Below are 21,820 nucleotides of genomic sequence, written 5' to 3'. Positions count from 1 at the left end.
GAACTTTTGATTGGCAGTGTATATTTCTTGATGACTGGTAGTCAATTATGTTCGCAAAATGGTATTACGACCAATAATATCATTATTATACACATATGTCTTCTATATCAATAGACGGTTAGGTATAACGATATACCAGTATGACAGTAGAGGAAGTGTTTAATCTGATAAATACTGCACATATCCTTTGACGTTGCGAGGATAGACAGGCTTGATCAGACGTGTCCAGGGACTCTCTCATTTTAGTTTCTGAACATTATGAGGCCAATATGAGAAAATTGCTATTTGATTTGTCATCGAAAGTATAATTTCAGTTCTACCGATCTTTGTGTACCTAGGTGTGATTGAACTGAAATACCGTGTAGTATACACCGAAGCACCTGTATCGTGAACGTTCCCTTTTTCGCTTTTGAATCGCTCCTTTTCATAGATGAGCTCAGAAGCACATTACCTCTTTGTAACGAGCTGAGTAGACAGGTTGTAGTAAGCTAAAGTACCGAGATTGAAATATGTACACCGATTTGATAATGTGAAAAAAGTGTAAACCTCATATTCAGAATTGTTGCTTATATTCAGTTATCATACATACAGCACGGGAGAAGACGGGTATAACGAGGGAGCGAGGTATACATGTCACGTGATCAAACTCATAACTCTTCCAAACAACAAATCGATTTAGGGTGCAAGGTGAGTTGCTTAGCTGTCACGATTGTTGCAAATGTGTGTCGCAAAGGCAACGAAACACGGCGTAATTATGGTCGTTTGAAGGTAAGAAGAATAGTAAGTCGTATTTATTAGTCTGTGAATAGATATTTGCTGTATTTCAGTAATGAGCATCCTCGAGTGTGATCAAGATAATTCTTACCTGATTTTATAGGGTTATCACTGTGTGCACTGTCTTATGTCATGTCAACGGGACCTTCTATGTTTGTTTGAGTGTTGTTTAATGCCGCAAGAAGCAATAATCTACCCATACGACGGTGGTCTGTAAGCAATCATTTCTGAACCAGGCAATCCAGTGATTGATAAAATGAATATTTATCATCGAACCTTGGATACGATGTAACGTTTCTGGTGTCACGAACGTTATTCTCGTTAAGATGTGTGAGTTCGGGGTTAGTATGTATATTTCAGCTATCTAATCTCGTAGACTGGCGGTTGATATTGTGAGCACCGTGAAGGTACGATGGCACTCTATCGAGTGTATGAGCCTGACTATCTTGTCGCCTCTTATATACGACTGGTATTAGAACACAGGGCTATAGAGAAAAAAAACCAATGTCACGTCCACATGATAAAACATGTTAAAACCCTCAATACCTCATTATCGGTGTTGTAAGTGGCGGTCAGTGTGCTGTGACATACACTGAAAAGGTAAATGTACGTTTTTTTCAAAGGCATAGTATCAATTCATGAAACACTTGCTTAAGCTAGTCGAAAGAAATCCCACTCACTAACTCACTAAGACACTCACTCACACACCGAGTTGTTTATGCCAACTAAATTCTAAAATGCTGTTTTGAAACTGTAATCGTCATGGAGGAGTTACATTAAAGATATCAAGTTCACGTTTATTTGCACGAAACTATATGATTTAATCAATAATCATAAAATACAATGAAAGAACATTGTATTTTCTGTTTTTTACAAATATGTGCTCAAATGTTTTCTTCTAATCAACCATTACATGCGTTCCTTAGTATTAGGCACTTGTTATTTTCACAAGAGCAAGAGTGGTTATGAAGGGGTTCGCTGTCCTCAGTTCAATGGGAAACACGGGAACTACACAATGTTGCTTTGGGTAAATTAAAAGAAGCTACATGAATACATGAGAATACATGAATCCAAATCAACCTCCCAGTAGTTAATACAAGACACTACATGTGCAGCTTCCTTATAATTTACTCACAGGTACCTTCATCGGGTGAATCATAATTATTCGCCGAAGTGGACAATAATTCAGCTCATGGTCTTCTTTTTTGATGAACTACACCACAACGTTAGGTTCATGTGGTTGAATGTACACCATATTAACTATCCTTTTCCATCCTTTTGTCCAATATCTTGTTCCAGGTAACTCGTCGACAGCCCTGACCAGAAGGACGCCGTCATTCTTCAAACATGGCGTCCTATTCAGAGGTATGGTAATTTGCGCCGCGTTATGTCTACACCACGTTACAGATAAGCAACACCATCAACTCATGATATTGTTGCACCAGGTTTACTGTTGCTATTTTAGCAGCTTGGGAGGAGCGCCTTACATTGAAAGTTTATATTTTCAACAGCGCTACCAATTGTTGAGGTTTGATTGTTCAGGCTTTAGGGTCCAGTTGGTCATTCTCTATTGATATACCCAGTAGGCCCAGTGCCCTAAATTTGTTTCTACCACTATCGCATATACGTAGATGAGAGTTGATTTGCAATCAGTGAGCAGCCACTGTCCTTTGCCAGGTCTTTTTGCATTGTTGTAGTGTTACCGTGAGTCTAAGTCATGTATGGTTCCTAACGGCCATGAATCACAGATGCCCATTTTTGTTTTGTGACCCCTCATCCGCCTTCGAGTTCTAATTTCCATAAATTCATCGATCTTTTTAAAAAGAAAACGATTCCGGGTTAGAACAGATGCCCTTCAGCCTTTGGTTGAAGAAAGAGGTCACACAGGGATCAGATGATCACTTGCTTGATATCATATCATCTTATCCCGACGGTCACTGGATTGTCTGGTCCAGACACGATTATATTATTGATTGCCGATCTGTAAAAGAAAAGCAGCAAACGAACGAAAAACGTAAAATATTCACATATATTTTATATGTACTATATACGCTATCGTTTAACTAAGACCATGTCCATCTTCAGGTTGACAAATCGCCTTTCAAGGTTAAAGGCATGTCCATGCCGACGAGAAGCAAGTCAATGTACGTGGAAGGTAACGACAACCACGGGAACGGCAGACCTTCTTCAGCTGCGACAATTTCTCATACCTCCTCATCTCTAGACCCTTCATCGGATGGAAGCTCTGAAACCCATAACGAGACTAGCGGAAATGACGCGATGAGTCAGGTGGTCGCTCTTAACAAGGCTCTCGTCCAACAGATAGACGCTCTTCGTCTGCGTCTGGAGGTGGACTACAAACACAACAACGAACAGAGGATTGCTATCGTCAAGGAAACAGATGCACAGCTGGAACAGAAAAACGCAGAGCTGTCGAATCTGAAGGCAAAGATGCAGAAGAAGACTGCAGTCTTGTCTCGTTTGACAGACAATAACGACAGACAGAATAAAGAGATTGAGGAGATACAGCGTCAGATTGAAGATCTACGTAGGAATGTAGAGGATACTAGAGTATACACAGATGAACTTGAGTTCGAGGTGTCGACACTTCAGAGAGATAAAGGAAAGCTCCAAACTGGCTCTGCTTATCAAGAGAAGGAGGACGAAATTAAGGGACTACATAGGGAGATCGGATATCTCAGGAAGAATCTTTCGCGATTCGAAAAAGAACTGGTAAAGGCTAAGGAGGTGATATCTCAACATGGCGGAAAGGTCAGGTTGTTGGAGAATGAAAGTAAAAACGCACAGGTTCAGTTCAGGGAGGAACTGAATAAAATCTCGCAGAACATGAGACTTGAAATCGGTAAAATGCGAGACGTGATGAGAAGCCAGTGGCGAGAGATGAAGGAATTGCGAGAACAGAACGAGACTATGCGAAGTGACATAAAACAGATCAGAGACATGTTGGTGGAACAGCGTACTACGAAAACGCCAGAAACAGTCAATGAGCTACAGAAGACCCCCCAAAAAGAACCTCCCAGACAACAGGAGCAACCGACTCCTAAAGAACATGGACATATGTCTTTCAAACCAACACTTCCGGTTTTGAGCAAGGATTCAAAACGTACCAATATTCACAACAAGAAAAGCATGGTCTAGGAAATTCTGTTTGGATAAAAGTGAATACTTCCACTGCTTTACGAATCAGCATCTACTGTACTGAAGGAGGCAGGCATGTGTATTTTACAAGCATTTGTATTTTCTTCTTTGTGTGCAATGCATCGTGTGTTCTTTATACATAAAGTGTTGTTGTTTGCGCCTGTGGGTTTTTTGTTTGTTTGTTTTGCTAGTAAATGTATATAGTGTACACGTGGAAGGCATCTGGGCAGAGTCTGGACTCTTGTTATGTAAACCTGCTACGATTTGCAAAAGGAATGGAATATGTTTAAAATGTATGTTTCACATCCCCGCTGACTTGGTTGAAACATGGTATTCTCGTCTAGTCAGGCTCTTCAAACGAACCTTATGCCTAAATGCATATCTTGCCGAAATACATAAGTTAAAGTCACCTCTTGGTCTTTTGACTAAACTTCTTCTAATAATGTTACTCCAATTCACATTTACATAACAGTGAGGAGCTAGACAAACATAACTGGTACCTCAAAAGCACCTTTATATACCTCGTGCTGAAACGTACAGCTAGTTTGTTTTTTCGGTGGGGTTTCCCCTGCTGCTTTAGTTAGTGACGGACATACCAATCTAACACTTCCGCCATTTGCAGCCGCCTCTTACGACCAGGTTGTTGATGCTCCTCCAGGCCTTACAGGGCATCCCCACTGAGATGGTCACAGTGTGTGTAGACATAAGTAATGAAACCTCGTCGTCTTAGCGGCGGAGGGGTAGCCCCCAGGTCTTACAGGGCATCCCCACATTCTTTTCAATGTCCTTTCTGGTGTCCCCGGATATTGCTGTAATCTTGCTAAAAGTGGCTTAAAACAATACTCAATCAGTCAGTCAGTCCTTTTAAATGCTGTAACAACTCATATCCTTGATTCCCAAATGCTATCATAAATGGTATGTATCAAACTATTACTATTAACCACCAGCACATCTCATTTTGAAAACCGCCTGCCATTCATGGGTGATTCAGAACCAGCAGCATTTAGAGGCCTTTGTGTATTGCACAGATAAAACAGTTCCCGAAAAGAGATAACAAATCTATATAAGCTCGGAAAAAGATTTCATTTTAATGATCCATGTTAGAATTGGTTTTCAGTATCCCGTGCTTGTCATAAGAGGTCACTAACTGGATCGGGTATTCACTGGTCAGTGAAGCTAACCTTTTGACATATGTCCTGGTGTCCCAATTACGTAGATCGATGCTCATGTTGTTTACCACTGGATTGCCATGTCCAGACTCGATTATCAAGAGACCGTCGTAATATTTACAAAAAAGACAGTAGTGACCGTTTCTTTTTATCAAACCTTTATTCAAAGTGCGGTGACCTACAACTTTCAATGTTGGTATGGGGGTCTATCTGCTCGCATCAAAAACTGTCAAAATTGTCAATACAGCCAGCAAAATTACTGGTGTGTATTTTCGAGTATATTCTTTTTATCTGTGAGCGCCAGGTTGTCAAAAAGGCAACTAAGGTTAGTAATCATTGTTCCCCATTTTTTAACTTTCTCCTTCTGGACGCCGCTTTCGATTGCCCTCCCTTTAAATCAATCAGAGATCGACAGTCCTTCAAGTATTGATTCGTGTTATTAATGCAACAGATGTTTTTGAATAGTCATAATGCATGCGATAATTACTAAGTCAGCCACTTTACCTCAGTGGTTTAATTGTATGGAATCATCAACGTTAATCTTGAGCATGAAATTATTGTGTATATTTTTGTGAATTTTTTATATATCATTTTGAGGCCGTTTTAGATGCAAAAAGAATTTCTCCCGTGATAACAAAGTTATATCTTATTTATCCTGTCTTATGGCGGGAATACTGCTGAGTTAACAATAAACAATAAAACAATAATTTACATTTTTTCTTTCAATAAACATTTTATTCACAACAAAAATATTTGGAGACAAAACACGATCCAGTTATATGTTCTAATTGACAAAACGTATACATGGTACATCCAAAATTCGTTTTGATCACTAAATCGAACAATACCAAAGTTACAAAACTTGGAAAACACATGAAGTCTATGAGATCTAATTTGATTATAACATTTAAGGAAATAATATTTATTTATTTATTTATTTATTTATTTATTTATTTATTTATTTATTTATTTAAGGGAATAATAAATATATTTAGTATGCAACATCCAAACAACCACAGTTCCAGCCTGTGAAGGAATCTTGATCAGACAATCCAGAGACCTATATAATTATGTATGCCTCAGACAGTTAAGGAGAGATGAAACGCTTCCATCCATGTCACTTTAATGATCCATGGGTATCTGGTCGTCCCTTACAACAAGCATCGCTTTCTGAGATGTCTGAATCTCGGGTTCCCACAGTGCGCACACGCCTTTGTGGACATGTTAAACTAGCTAACTATTTGCAGGGGTGGATACAGCCATTTTTGAGGAAGGAAAGGGTGCATACAATTTAGAAAAGTGTGTGTGTGTGTATGTGTGTGTGTGTGTGTGTGTGTGTGTGTGTGTGTGTGTGTGTGTGTGTGTGTGTGTGTGTGTGTGTGTGTCCAATTTCACCCAATGGTTATTTAACATAATCTAGAGACAAAAAGAGGGTGCGCACCTCCTGCGTTTCCGCATTTAAATTTTGGTTAGCTGGGGTACATATCTAAGGTAGGTCTATCCGTCCCAACGACCGCTTCGGTACTACTGACATTCAAAATGGCTGGCTGTTTCCGTTGTGCGCCAGTGCACAATTGCAGACACATGTAGAGATCATTGTTTATTTATGGACAAACGGTTCATTGTGTTTACTGGTGCCCACTTATAATATGTTCATAAAATGTAAGTAGAACAGATTTGTGGTGGATATTGTTGTAAAATTTAGGCATTTTCTTACAGCGAAGAGCTCATGCGAGTGCTTACGCATACAATAAGAGACACAATCTTCAGAATTTGGCTGCTACTGATTGAATAAATGAAATGTCCTGATTCTGAAAGATATCTCTGTGACATGTTACTATTTATATGTACTTTACATGCTTTACTAATATGATTACATAGATTCAAATATGTTAACAAACACAATAAGGCCATACTTGTAACGCCATTCATGTCTTCGCGTCACATGAGTTGATTGTCTTCTATCACGTCCGCGCGATGCCTATAAATATGACGTAACCGCCATCACGTTACTCCTGTCACGTTCTGCAGACTGTAGAGTGTGTAAATCTTCGAAATGAACAGCCCGACCAGAATGTCGCGTTCTCGTTCCCGATCCAGATCCAGATCCCGATCGAAGTCTCCAGCCAAACTCGGTTTGCCTGCGCCCAAAAGGCCTCGATCCATCAGTAAGCGCCCCGGCAAAGCTCAGAAAAGAAAACGCTCTGCTTCACCGAAGAAGAGTTCTTCTCGCGGCCGATCCTCAAGCAAGCCGAAACCAGCAAAACGGGCAAGGTCCGCCCCCAAGAAATCCAAGAAACCCGCCAAGAAGGCGAAGAAACCAGCAAAGAAAGCAGCAAAGAAACCAGCCAAAAAGTCAGCAAAGAAGGCTGTGAAGAGACCAGCAAAGAAGTCTCCCCAAAAGGCAGCAAAAAAATCTGCAAAGAAACCCATGAGGAAAGCTGGCAAAGGAAAGGCGAAGTCTGCAAAGAAAGTCAAGTAAAGTAACTTACTGTGCCCTTCCCTGGCGTTTTCAACGGCCCTTTTTAGGGCCACCAACATCACTCAAATGAAAACTTTCATATACTGCCAAAACGCAAAATCATATTGAGTAATTGGGATGCTTTATATCCCCCCTCACCTCCCCCATCCCCCGAAATTTAGTGTTTTCTGACGTTCATTCGGCTATATTTACTATATTTATGTAAACGAAACTTAAATAAGTTTCTTGGTATTTCAGTTTCGGGTTTCTTTTAAATTTTGAGCTTTAATCTGCGATTATTACTTTTTTTTAAACCAAACTAATCGAGCTTAAGGAAAATGTAAACCAAGGAATGCGAAGTAAAATTTTGAATACATAAACAAAGTTTTATTAAACAAAATATGGCCATGTTTAAAGTTGAATATGATAATTGGCAATATTGTTAAATGTTTACCGCGTTTTAGTATGCTTGTAAATTGATTTGTTTGCATTTCTGTTGCAGCATACTTTAATGCTCTTCCTTTCTTTCGCCGAAATTGAAGAGGGGCTCTTTGGCTACAGTATACATTTCAGCATGTAACCCAATATCATGCTAAACGATTGTAATATGAATATCCCAATTTCCATTCCAAACCACAATAGAGTAAACTGGAAAAGGTTAACCTGTCAGGAAACGTAGCAGTAGTATATTAATACTGGACTTTCAAAGTCACAATGAATTAGTTTTATTATGGTTTTACGTTCCATTTTGTTTCAATTAAATACTTACATTTACATATTTACAATTGTCATTCTTTATTGCAATGGGACTTGACTTCTGTGCTGTAGTGTAGCGTAGTGTAGTGTAGTGTAGTGTAGTGTAGTGTAGTGTAGTGTAGTGTAGTGTAGTGTGGTGTGGTGTAGTGTAGTGTAGTGTAGTGTAGTGTAGTGTAGTGTAAATTGGTGTTGCGTAGTGGAGCGAAGCCTCGAGTGACCTGAAAATTGAACTTTAGTCCTGTGATCACTTTCATGTGTGTGTGACCTAACAATCGGAATTTTGTCAAGGAATAGTGTTCTTGGGAGACACACCATTTAACAATTTAAAGCGTTGGACAACTTGTACCAGTATAGGTTGTAATATGTAAAAATTGATACTTTTAGTTTTATACTCAGTGCATTATTATTCATTAGTCTTCTTAGTTATTTGATATTTGATATTATCGCTCCAACAAAAGAAGTCGCACCTAGTTAATTACCCAACAGTCTTATCGTGGTTCGATCCTCGAACCCAACGGCACACGACGAGATTTCAGCAGTGCATGTATGGAGTAGGCGGTAATGGTGGCCACCGCGTCCATGGATACCCCCGACGAGACTTGTAGGTCAAGCAGCCTGACTGAAGTAAGTGTAATCAGTATAGGCCTACATGCCGTTATTCGGATGGTACACTCCAGGAAAATGTACATACGGATAATGTAATACCACGGGATTTCTCTAGTAATAAGGTATGTGAGCCCTGCTTGAAGTTGTTTTTGTTTACATACATGGATAGGCGTCATTGTGAGCGACATCTCGACAAGAATGAGACTGGGTATTCTGCGAACAGAGCTGATCAAATTTGTAGATTTTACCCTCTATTCTATGAAATGACACCAGTGAGCCTGAAACAGTTCTAGTTAGTGCCATATGTGCCTACCTCAATACAGTTTGTATTCTCAATAAGTCTTACCCTGTTTAAAATCCCTGTTTAAAATCCCTGTTTGAAATCAATATCAGAAATAATTTTTGGAAACAGTATCTTCGCATTACTTTTTGTATGTCTGTTTGATAATTAAAGATTTAAGTAAGATCTTATTTGAATACGGTGTAACCAAGTTTACAATATATAAGTTATTTATAGGTAAGGTTATAGTGCATGTTGCAGTGTCGTTTGTAATAATTAGATTCATTTAAGCATTTAAATCAGTGTTTGTGTTATGGAATCATTTCTCAACACCTACTATATAGCTCTTCGGGTTAACTACTGTATATCCCAGTAGTCATATCTAGTACTTGTTATATGTTAATGACACATTTGGTTAAATTATCTTCTTAGATATTGATTATATTATACATACTATGATCTAGCCCTTTTTTGTGACTTGACACGAGGGGGTACTGCAAGGCCTATATGATTGACTTCCTCACAACGCATTGCCTTATTCGCAGTAGTTGCACACAGGGAACAGGTACTCACTATACACGAGACGTGTATTAGCGTGTGCGCTCTATCAGGTTTTGTCACCCAAAGTAATTTGATCGATATGTTTTTAAACTCGTTCAATAAGCTAGGGTGTACGGATCTATCGATAAGACGGATCGATAATATAAGTTCTGCTGAACTGTGCAGACCCCATTAGAGAGTGGATATCTGATAAGTTTAAAATTGCTTTGGCAATATTTGAATCAGCTGGTTTACTTGAAAAGAACTCGCATGTACTGCTGTAAGTTAATGCAAGGAAACACCAGTATTATTGCTATGACTGTCATGACTTGTCTGTGTCAAGCTCAATAATGACAATCTTATCACAGTTTCATGTCCGACATGTATATATGTGCATTTCATCAAAAACTGGGATGGCGGGGTAATCAGTGGTTAGAATGTATGCTCGTTACTCCAATTACTGTAAGGCCCGATGCCCGTCGTGTTTACAGTATGTGAAGCCCATTTCTGGTGCTCCTTGTCGTGGCATTGTTAAACCATACTCAGTCACCCAATTCTAATGATTGAGTAGGATCGAAAGACAGTGTTGATATGTCTGTCCTAACTCACTGTTCTTGGTTGAAAATATAATCACTCGAAAGTTGCCGAATATACATAAAGTGAAAATTCTTTGTAAAAGCATAATTTAGGATTCTTCTAATATTCAGTGTATGTACACCGTGACTATTGGCATGTTCCGCTTACTCTAAACTGTGTAACCCCATATATTGTTTAAAATAGACGCATTCTAAGACTTTAGAGTAATTTGTGTTCCTTGTCTGGAATTATATACGAAGGCATTAATTGTGTATTTTCGACTGATGCTTTCTGATGATTATACTGCTCCCAAATAAAGTATACTTGGTTTCCTCTTGTATTAGGAACTGTTCGTTTTGTTGGGCAGCCACGGTAAGTAAACATATTTGTGTACAGAAGTATCCTAGGCATAATCTACCTTCATGCGTCTTCTAGGCATACCTGATCGTTAGGTCACGGGTTTACCTGGGTCGCGGGCAGCACGCCACGCTCTGCTGGGAATGTACTCAGGTATGTCGAAACAACACGTCCTTGTATACATGCAGATTGTTAGTCAGCTATTTGTATACGGTGACTCCATAACTAATCATCATAGACTGTATGCTAGAGGACCATGCTGTAACTTTATAGACCCATGTCAACAAAGCTTTTTAACTGATTACGTTGCAATAAAGGGCAAACGTCTTGAACAGCTGCCAATATCTCTTCACAAAATGTGACTACACAGTCGTGAAGAACGTATTGGCACACCTGACGAGATTTCTATAGACTTTGATGTTAATTTAGCCTAGCATAAATACCTTTCTTGAAATTAATTTTCGTAAGATCCAAGTCAAATTTTGTACAATTGTGAGGGGTGATCTTACCTATAACCACATAATTTCTGTTTCATTTTCCGTTGGTTATTTATCGAAGGGCAACAATTTAATCAACATGTGTACACTGCCGTGAACTCCTGCAACATAGCCCCTATGAGATTGTGCGTTGTGGAGCCATACATAAGTTGATAAATATCTATATGTCATAATTTAATTACAAATATTATTTATGCTACTCTGAAATAACTTGCAAGCCAGATGAAATGACGGCAAGTGTCCGAATACTTTTTGCACGACTCAGTATATCAATCTGAATCTGTCAGAATATACATTGTCAATCCAAGCTATAGAATTTGTTAATAGATTTCATTCAGTCACTTTGTCTGCAGGTGAAATCACTGCAATGTTAATTTCTGCACGTCATGGCGTATGACAAATCCATGAACTACTGACTTGTATATCTGAGACCACCTCCATTGTTTATCTTGTATGGAAGTACTTATGTTCTGTGTCACCGGGGTACCCCATGTAACCACAGGTAGTGTCTAGTGTCAGCCTGGCGGGCCACGCCACCCGTGAGGTGATAAGGTCGGGTGTGTTAGTTACCTGTTGCTGGTATTCAGTCGTTCACTAGGCACCCCGTCTGTGTTGTTACCCAGTTGGAAGACTAGTCACAATACACTGAGAGTGGTGATTACATCGCTTAACAAACTGTTTCTTGAAGGTCGGGTACTACTTAGGCGGTTTCTTGGATAACAAGCGTTGTTAGGTTGATGTATCCATATTATCTTTCCCCGTTATTTCATCATCATCATCATCATCATCATCATCATCATCATCACCATCATCATCTTTTCAGTTTATTTATTGTCAGTGAAACACTTCACACAACATAATGATTATTCAGTATATTTTTCAGCCCTAGAGGTCTTCTTCAGTAACACGTGAAGGTTCGGGGTAGAATATGCCTTCACCAACCCATGCCTGCCATGAAAAGGAGACTATGCATGTCGTGAGAGGCGACTAACGGGATCGGGTGGTCAGGCTCGGTGACTTGGTTGACACATGTCACCGGTTCCCAGTTGCGCAGATCGATGCTCATGCTGTTGATCATGTTGAAATAGACTGACTGGTCAAGCTCGGTGACTTGGTTGACGCATGTCATCGGTTCCCAGTTGCGCAGATCGATGCTCATGTTGTTGATCATGTTGAAATAGACTGACTGGTCAGGCTCGGTGACTTGGTTGACACATGTCATCGGTTCCCAGTTGCGCAGATCGATGCTCATGCTGTTGATCATGTTGAAATAGACTGACTGATCAGGCTCGGTGACTTGGTTGACACATGTCATCGGTTCCCAGTTGCGTAGATCGATGCTCATGCTGTTGATCATGTTGAAATAGACTGACTGGTCAGGCTCGGTGACTTGGTTGACACATGTCATCGGTTCCCAGTTGCGCAGATCGATGCTCATGTTGTTGATCATGTTGAAATAGACTGACTGGTCAAAGCTCGGTGACTTGGTTGACACATGTCATCGGTTCCCAGTTGCGTAGATCGATGCTCATGTTGTTGATCATGTTGAAATAGACTGACTGGTCAAGCTCGGTGACTTGGTTGACACATGTCATCGGTTCCCAGTTGCGTAGATCGATGCTCATGCTGTTGATCATGTTGAAATAGACTGACTGGTCAGGCTCGGTGACATGGTTGACACATGTCATCGGTTCCCAGTTGCGCAGATCGATGCTCATGTTGTTGATCATGTTGAAATAGACTGACTGGTCAAGCTCGGTGACTTGGTTGACACATGTCATAGGTTCCCAGTTGCGTAGATCGATGCTCATGTTGTTGATCATGTTGAAATAGACTGACTGGTCAAGCTCGGTGACTTGGTTGACACATGTCATCGGTTCCCAGTTGCGTAGATCGATGCTCATGCTGTTGATCATGTTGAAATAGACTGACTGGTCAAGCTCGGTGACTTGGTTGACACATGTCACCGGTTCCCAGTTGCGTAGATCGATGCTCATGCTGTTGATCATGTTGAAATAGACTGCCTGATCAGGCTCGGTGACTTGGTTGACACATGTCATCGGTTCCCAGTTGCGTAGATCGATGCTCATGCTGTTGATCATGTTGAAATAGACTGACTGATCAGGCTCGGTGACTTGGTTGACACATGTCATCGGTTCCCAGTTGCGCAGATCGATGCTCATGTTGTTGATCATGTTGAAATAGACTGACTGGTCAAAGCTCGGTGACTTGGTTGACACATGTCATCGGTTCCCAGTTGCGTAGATCGATGCTCATGTTGTTGATCATGTTGAAATAGACTGACTGGTCAAAGCTCGGTGACTTGGTTGACACATGTCATCGGTTCCCAGTTGCGTAGATCGATGCTCATGCTGTTGATCATGTTGAAATAGACTGACTGGTCAAGCTCGGTGACTTGGTTGACACATGTCATCGGTTCCCAGTTGCGTAGATCGATGCTCATGTTGTTGATCATGTTGAAATAGACTGACTGATCAGGCTCGGTGACTTGGTTGACACATGTCATCGGTTCCCAGTTGCGCAGATCGATGCTCATGTTGTTGATCATGTTGAAATAGACTGACTGGTCAAGCTCGGTGACTTGGTTGACACATGTCATCGGTTCCCAGTTGCGTAGATCGATGCTCATGCTGTTGATCATGTTGAAATAGACTGACTGGTCAGGCTCGGTGACTTGGTTGAGGCATGTCATTGTATCCCAGCTGCTTAATCGATGTTCATGGTCTCACTTGATTGTCTCATTATGTACCGACCATCGTCATGTGGCTGTGAAATCGTTGCATTCGGCGTTAAACATGAAACTATACTGTAAATTAATGATGAAATATGCGACAATGTGAACGTACCCTGAAAGAAGACGGTCAAAACAGGGAATTGCATTGGACGTAATGCTTGTCTCGAACGCTTCAAATTTGGACATGCTTTCAACGTGTCTGCGAAAAACCGCATGAGTTTACTGATTACCGAGGTCATGAACGTTGTTGCCTGGCAAATTAATAAGCTCTTAAGAGAGTGCAGTAAGACCCGTCTCGAAATCTTCATATAGCTTGGTCGATTGTATCAAAAGTTTTCAAATGTAGATACCAAAGCTACCAAAGGCTGAAGGAGTTTCTATGTTATTGTACATCAAGGAATTACTGACTAGTAGAAGCCTTCACCTTGTCATACAGTCTTGCGGAGAGGTTTTCTTTCGAGGTTTGGGGAGGTGGGGGTGGAGGGGTAGGGGGTCATGTTAAATTTTCAAGTAAATAATTATCACGTTGGTGAAACGGTGGAAGGGAACCGGAGGGTTGAATCCCACCACAGTCCCAGTCCCAGCACTCTGACATCCTGAGTCATAGCCATTTCAGGAAGCCCTGTCGAATGTGAACAAGTGTATCAGCGATTGTCATGCTGCCTTCCACATGCTAATGACTACGCTGTGACTATACAACCATTACTTACCGACGGGCTGAGTATAACGTCAAATCCTGTCACTTTCCACACCACTGTACTTACTGCAGGGGTGGCGTCACGCTTACATTCATACACAAGCCGGGATCAGTTCAGAGAGATTCATAAAACATATTCTACTAAGGTGCAAACGTTCTTTTAAAGTGGATGATACTGTTGAAAATGGTTGAATAAGGCCAGCAAAGGCAATTAAGCAGGTGAGTTTAGAGTTTGGCAGAATTTCAGCATCGTGTTTCAATCACCAATACGCAATCAACAATACGAGTCTTGGTAAAACCATGACCATTGACATGTGACAAACCAAGGGTTATAATTGGACGAATGTGTGGATGAACAGTGATCAGCATATCCTGGTGTACTGACTTACAACATGTATTTTGTGGGTGTTTTCCTTGTTTCACAAAAGCCTGGAGAATTTGTAAATACATATTTATTTGATTACCCGCTTTATGATATTCTAGACAAAGGAAAACACCCTCCCCTCAACATGTAAACCATATTATGTCAGTAACATAAAACCTGAACATGGTGGCCAGTGGCCCTGTGCGTAGTGTTCAGGTTACCATCAGGTGAAGTAAACCACCGTTGAGCTCGGACAGTCCTTGGATGGGTGACCGTGTTTGGCAGTTAAGACTCCTGAGAGTTACTATGACATCGGGCCTGCTCCACAACGAGATACATGGTAGACATGTTGTCTCACCTTAGACAAAAGGGTTCTTTTTTTCAAAACTGCCTCTGTCCACCCTGCAGAAAATGGGTACCCTGTGACATAAAGTCCTGTGGCTATAACCTTCTAGCGCCCAAGAGGCAGCTTGGGTAATCGGGGTATCAGATTCTGATTACAGCGTCCAGTGAGCAACTAGTCACATGGATACTAGGCGCTATACATGTGAATTATTATCATTATCATTATCACCATCCATCTCCCCAACTTTTTCGATCGGAAAATATATAAGGATTTAGTAGTAAGGAGGGTTCACGTCATTCCCGACAGGTGACAGAGTTCATACAAAGCACCGGAAGTAGCCAGGAAGCTCAGGAAGTCATAAGCTCACTGCGTGGTGGGTTCACCCGTGGATATTTAAGTACAGGTTTGGTATAGAGACACTTCTGTTGTAGACCGTAGTGGGCATTGTCCAAACAATGCGGTAACCTACTCAGTCATAAGCCATGGCACAGGTGTTTAAGAACGGTGATTTTGATCTTCACAGTAAACGAATTTTACATTTTGATTGGATGTAAGACTGTGTCACGCAAGCAAAACAAATAATGGTCTTTGATCGTGAACACATGTCTGAATACAATAGTATGGATGGTGAAGGTGCAGGAAGCATATGTGTCTCTCAGCCAGAGGTAATAATGACACATGTTTAATCTTTCGACGGTAATTGCACGTTATACACGAGACGCCGATATAGCCGTTAATCTTTCAGGGGATATTACTAAAGATCATAATAACTGTGATTATATAATCTCCTGTGTCGCCAGTAAAGGATTAACTTACACTGGCAGATGTTCAACAAGACTAGGAAGTGTTACACCCCACGTAGGGGATACAGTGCCCAATATGTTGTTAGTGAGTTTAGATTTGACCTCAGTACACCTGGCGAACGTAAAGTCCATTCGCTGTAGAGGCTTGTGGAGCAGGATGGCTTCTAATTTACCACAACCAAGAGTTACGTCCCATAGATTCGCAAGTGACCGATTACACCAGAAATGGGCTTCACATATTGCACCCATGTTGGGAATCGAACCCGGGTCTTAGGCGTGACGAGTAATGCTTTAACCACTGAGCTAACACACCGTCCCCTAATGTAATGTGAGAGGTGATATGCATTTGCTTCTCCGCTCCCATAGTCATTGATTTAAGGTTACGTTCAATGCCGGATTAATTTAGCTCTTCTAGAAGCTTCCAGATGACCCTTGACTCCCTGTAACTGCGTTACAATGAATAGTACTGCCACATAAAATTATTTCGTTTCAGATTTCAAGATGGCGTCTGGCGGTTTGATAACACAGAGAATGGATAACACGCTTTCTGTCCAGGTAACCGATTCACTTGAGTTCAGTCCACCATGAAACGCTATTTCAGCTGTACCGTGAGGTTCCAGTCGATTGTGGGAGGAGACACCCATGCGACGCCATGTATCACATATATACACGTTGGTGCAAATAGACCCAAGTGTGAGTGAGTTTAGTTTTACGCCGCACTTAGCAGTATTCCGATTATATGGAGGCGACCTGTAAATAATTAAGTGTGGACCAGACATCCTGTGATCAATAGCATAAGCATCGATCTAAACAATTGGGAACCGATGACGTGTCAACCAAACCAGTCAGCCTGACAACAGATCCCGTTAGTCGTCTCGTACGATATGCATGGCTTATTGATCTTCACGTGGACAGACCCTAGACAAACATAGGAATCGAACGTTCCTGATTCCTGAAAACGTAATCGGAATAAGGGCGGTGATTGGTAAATGGCCATCCGAGACTACAAATACATGTCACAAGGTTAAAGGAATCGTAGATTATACCTTGCCTTGTGTTTTAAGAGGGCTCAGGTTGTAGTCAGATTGGAAAATCGGGCACTGGAAGACTGAGTGACTCATCAGGGTATCTAATAGTCGTGTCACTGACTGCCATTTGCATTATTCACTTCAGCTGAAATAAACTGACTGAAAAAAATAAAGGATCACATGAAAGCGCAAGCGTTCCATTAGTTTTTTTCAGTTTACCTCACAAGCTATGAGATACAAGGGTTGTGAAGAAACCTGGAAAAAAATAAAGAAACAGTTTTGCTTTAATGCGATCCCTTATTTTTTTCCCTCCGTATAAAAATAGCCCTTTCTTGTTATGTTTATACAAATGAAATCCACTTTTGTCATGACAGTTCCAAATTTAGACAAACATCTTATTATTAGTGGATCTTTTGTCAAATTTGAAAACACGCCTTTGTTGGTCCTAATATTACTATATTCACCATAGCACGTCCCAGTGTTGATTCTGGGTTACATATGTACCAAAGCTCCCACTGCCTGTCGGGGCGAACAAGTTTATACATTGGATGGTCACCATTGTTAATGGTTGCCTCCCTATAGCTGGAATATTGCTGTGTGTTGCCTTAAACAAAAAAGACAATTAATCAAATGCGCATACCGGTGTTTGCATCAGCATTCCAGAGATGAGTTCTGTTTTCCTTTCCGCTTCCAGGACCACCTCAAGGTTCATGGTACCGGGATCACCCCTCGACCAGAGTCAAGAGCAGGGGATAATGGGAGTGCCAGTAGTGTTGACGTCACTTCCGCTTCCTCGTCAAGGCCTTCGTCTGCTTCTCTGGAAATGGCTCCAGGTGAGGCGTTCAGCGTGTTGCAGAGTGTAATTACTATGAATAAGGCACTGGAAGGACAAATTGATGCCTTAAGGCTACGGCTGGATGTTGAAGCCAAGCACCATGCCTCCGAAAACGAAAGAATCGTTCACGAAAAGACACGAGAAGTTGAACAGAAGGAGGAAGAGATAAGTGAATTAAAGGACTCATTGGTCAACAGAGATGAAAGGATAAACGTGTTGGTCAAATGCACTGGTGAGAAAGATAGGATAATCAAAGAAAAATCGCTTGAATTGAATGACCTCAAGAAACTTGTGAAACAAACCGAGGAGTATGCAGGGAAGCTGTTCAAACAGGTCAGTAGGCTGCGTGACGACAAACGACACCTAGAATCAGACACTTTGTATAAAGAACAAAACAATGAGATACAGACGTTACGCGAGGAGCTGAAAGAACTTAAGGACAAATGTGCCGTAATGGAGAAAGAACTCGAACGTGCCAAAACCATCATCAGTCAGCAGAATATGAAACTCGCACAGTTTGAAACAGAAAAGAACGAGATGGCGAGGAACTTCAAGGAAGAGCTGGACAAAGCGTCCAGGGCCATGAGACAGGAGGTAGAGAGGATGAGGGAGGTCATGAACCAAAACTATGAGGAGATGAGGAACTTACGGGAGCAGAACAGAGAAATGCACAGTGATGTGAAGGATATCAAAGATCTCATCATGAAGGGGAAGACGCCTAGGGAAGACATGGAGGAGGAGGAGGCTGTTCCATCTAAGCCAACTAGCAACATCAACATGAGTACGTATATCTTAGCTCCTAAAGCTAAGAGTCCTAATCCTCCAAGAAGAACTCTGGATCACCTTAATCAAAACATTTCCCGACCACAAGTAGGTCCTAGTCCGTTAATTCGGTCCAACAGTAGAGCCGCTGTGTCCTCCAGAACATCCCCCATCCGGGCATCACAGACTGGAGTGGGCAGGTCTTCCGGGTCGGTAACCAGCAGCAGTGCTAGTCAAGCTGAACTTCCGCCCATACGTTACGGTCTAAAGGAGACCACGAGATGGCAATCTGCGGCCATTCCGGAGAAAAAGACTAACCAAAGGTTTGGGGCGAAATCAGCCAAGAGGGGTTCTGTTGTGACAAAGAAATGATCTCCGTAGAAAGACGTTTAGATTAAAGTTGTGTTGTTGGCTATATGTTGTTGGAAAAGTTTTGTGGTACGCTTTTCAGACTGAACGCCAACAGTTATGGTGCAGAATGTTGGATCCCATATATCTAACCACAATCATACCCGTGTCGGTAATATGCGTCAGGAATCATGAATGTGTGTTTCATTCCATCGGATAATGTGTCGCAAGACCGTCTGTGTAACGTCAACATTCTTGACTGAAACGTTTGCGTGCGGTACATCAGCCACATCGTGTTATCTGAGGATTCTGAATGTTAACGGTTAAGCAACATTTTGGAAGGCGCATTAATATTGATGAAAGATGTTGCTCTCGGGAGTTCTTGAACGGCATTAGGACATCACCGAGCGCAGTGCATTCGCCAACAAGGTGTCGTTCGGGGCATTACCTTCATAGGTAAACTTAAGAAAGTGAAATTTAGATCTGCAGATGGATAACACGTGCCTTAGTGACCTGTTTTATTCAGCTGACAATGTCGAGTTGGTCACTTGCTGATACGTTGAAAGTCTTACCATTACCCTGCCAGATGTGTGGGATACTAATGGCAGCACGTCTGCACTTGCCGTGGGAGCGTAGAGTGAGCCTTCTGTGATAACATGTAGCATACCACGAGTCTACAAAGAAATAACCCCTTGCCTTTCTGATTTTGTGTATTTTCGGCGTGTCAAGAGCTGTTGTGGTGGTAACCATGGTGGGTCTGTCTGGTAGCCGGGTGCTTAACTGCTTGGGTTACGCTGGCATTGAAAACACACTCTGTTAATCCTAAAACCCCATTTCGTGGAACAGTTATAGTAGGGAAACACCCATCTACACATCAGGATTATCAATTCCATACACGTGTACATCGTTAGATCTGTTAATAATGGTTGAACTGACAGCTGCAAAAGACAAAACACGTTTTCATGCAGTTTTCGACAGCATGTGATAGCTATTTGACAAGTTCGTCGTTGGCCAGACTGCAAGTCTGCAACGACCACAAATAATCGGAGATGTTATAATGTTCACTTGTAAACACATTCATCTGCTGTATCCATTGTATATTGTAGGGTTTAACGTGTTTTGTTATTGAATCTTGAAAGGAAACCCGTGGACACGATGAACGGATTTACGCCATGACTCTCAAAATATGTGAGAGAGCGTGTTGGAGAACGGCGCCAACAGTAACTGTGGATCTCACCACTATTCTGCCTAATTCTGCGTATCCTCTTAGACAGCTAGTAATCTATATATGGAGGCATTATGCTGGTCTGTGATATGTATTCATGTGATATGAATAACTACCTTCTATGCGCAACTATTTAAACAATCTTTACTGTTTTGTCTAGACGTTACATAATTAGATTTCATTTTTCAGTCTCGATTTATTGCGCTGGTATTTTAGTACAGCCTGATGCCTCTCCTACTCTGCTTATGTTTTATTCAAAATTGAGCATGAAAGCCGAGTGCATACTGATCCAATACGGATTTGGAGCATTTGAATTATTAACATAAGTACTATTAACTTTGAAAGTAAACAATTTAACATTAAGATGTACATACCCTCAGCTGATCCTTCACGCAGAGGAGGGGCACCGTTTATTACTAATATTCGCTTACTGTGCTAACCTATGGAAGTTTGAGGACACGAATACCCTGTATCTTTCACTTGAGTGTAACTTCTCTGTATGGCCATTATGATGGGTTTTCTGTCTTAACTACTTTTGAGTTGCATGTTCTTGTATCATTTTGTCTAGAGTAGTATCTGGACATTGATTAAAATGAGATCTATGCGACATGTCTGGATATACATCCAGACATTAGATAGGAGCTGAGTTCATGGATGGACTGAATGACAGACTGTTTGTCACACACAAAGACGTATTCCACATTTTCCTGAAACATGTCGTGTAAACAATGCTTGCCTTTCAATAAATTGACTCGGAGTATCTGATCTCGCTATCCGTATATAAAGTTTAACAGTATATTTGTCGCAAGGTGAACGTTTGATATATACCCGTAATTATAGTGCTTAACTATCATCTAACATGTTCATCCCATGGAGGTTTCCTACATCATATCTTCTAACGTGGGAACACTGGACTTGAGTAACCTCTGTGGGATAAGAATGAACGTCTAGGTGCAGATCTCCTTTGTTGACATGTTTGTGTTAATGCTGTTTCGACTCGTCTCGCGCTGTGGTGAGGAACAAGTGTTGTTGAAACAATATTGACCTGTTCCGAATCGTGACCAAAAAACGATACGTAGATTTTAAGTCTGTGGCCTGTCGGACTATACCGGTGCTCGTTGCAGTCACGTGTTTGCTATGATGATGAAAGACGTTTCCATGTATATTTACACACATAAAACCATAAGGAACGACACAAAGATGTTTTGTTTTGAATTCTGGTATATCATCAGGAACTGCTTTTCGATTCTCTTTCCTCATAAGATATGACAGGAGCAATTTCTGTGGGAAGAGAATGCAACTTTTCTGGAAGCTTGCATTAACTTAATTATTCTTCGTCTTCTTCACGATGCATACAAGTTAATCATGTGAAGAAGGACAGGTATTCATCATGTTTCTCGTCTTATGCAAGTTGACCCTCTGTTTTGGTTGCCTCTACCAGCTATGATCGAGAGGCATGTCAAAGTATCAGACTACTTCAAG

General features: G+C 41.2%; 3 protein-coding genes across 5 annotated transcripts; all 3 read left to right on the top strand.

The window, feature by feature from the left end:
* The first annotated feature begins 231 nt into the window (after nt 1-231).
* Nucleotides 232-4,098, top strand: LOC137291243 (ELKS/Rab6-interacting/CAST family member 1-like). Of its 2 annotated transcripts, none has more exons than XM_067822540.1 (3): nt 232-687; nt 2,074-2,139; nt 2,860-4,094. In XM_067822540.1, exons 2-3 carry the CDS (start codon nt 2,122-2,124, stop codon nt 3,931-3,933), a joined length of 1,092 nt encoding a protein of 363 aa, XP_067678641.1. In that variant the 5' UTR covers nt 232-687; nt 2,074-2,121; the 3' UTR covers nt 3,934-4,094. The 2 variants fall into 2 exon arrangements, with proteins under 2 accessions (XP_067678641.1, XP_067678640.1); XM_067822539.1 differs by having other exon boundaries at nt 636-768; nt 2,860-4,098.
* A 3,078-nt stretch (nt 4,099-7,176) lies between these two features.
* On the top strand, nt 7,177-7,584 carry LOC137292058 (sperm-specific protein Phi-1-like). Its single transcript, XM_067823604.1, has one exon. It carries the CDS (start codon nt 7,177-7,179, stop codon nt 7,582-7,584), a length of 408 nt encoding a protein of 135 aa, XP_067679705.1.
* Nucleotides 7,585-8,856: 1,272 nt separating this feature from the next.
* LOC137291879 (ELKS/Rab6-interacting/CAST family member 1-like) lies at nt 8,857-21,537 on the top strand. 2 transcript variants are annotated; one of them, XM_067823427.1, is made up of 3 exons: nt 8,857-9,047; nt 16,634-16,695; nt 17,863-21,537. In XM_067823427.1, exons 2-3 carry the CDS (start codon nt 16,642-16,644, stop codon nt 19,135-19,137), a joined length of 1,329 nt encoding a protein of 442 aa, XP_067679528.1. In that variant the 5' UTR covers nt 8,857-9,047; nt 16,634-16,641; the 3' UTR covers nt 19,138-21,537. The 2 variants fall into 2 exon arrangements, with proteins under 2 accessions (XP_067679528.1, XP_067679527.1); XM_067823426.1 differs by lacking the exon at nt 8,857-9,047 and adding an exon at nt 10,782-10,831.
* The last annotated feature ends 283 nt before the right edge of the window (nt 21,538-21,820 follow it).

The sequence above is a fragment of the Haliotis asinina genome, chromosome 7 (assembly GCF_037392515.1).
Source record: "Haliotis asinina isolate JCU_RB_2024 chromosome 7, JCU_Hal_asi_v2, whole genome shotgun sequence".
Classification (NCBI taxonomy): Eukaryota; Metazoa; Mollusca; class Gastropoda; order Lepetellida; family Haliotidae; genus Haliotis; species Haliotis asinina.
This window is presented reverse-complemented; position numbering and strand designations above follow the sequence as displayed.

What these genes read in the sequence shown, in the direction of transcription:
- LOC137292058 (XM_067823604.1), top strand. Translation starts at nt 7,177, where the DNA reads ATGTCGCGTTCTCGTTCCCGATCCAGATCCAGATCCCGATCGAAGTCT.
- LOC137291879 (XM_067823426.1), top strand. An exon ending in ATAACACGCTTTCTGTCCAG is followed by an intron (nt 16,696 to 17,862) that starts GTAACCGATTCA and finishes TTCCGCTTCCAG; the next exon opens with GACCACCTCAAGGTTCATGG.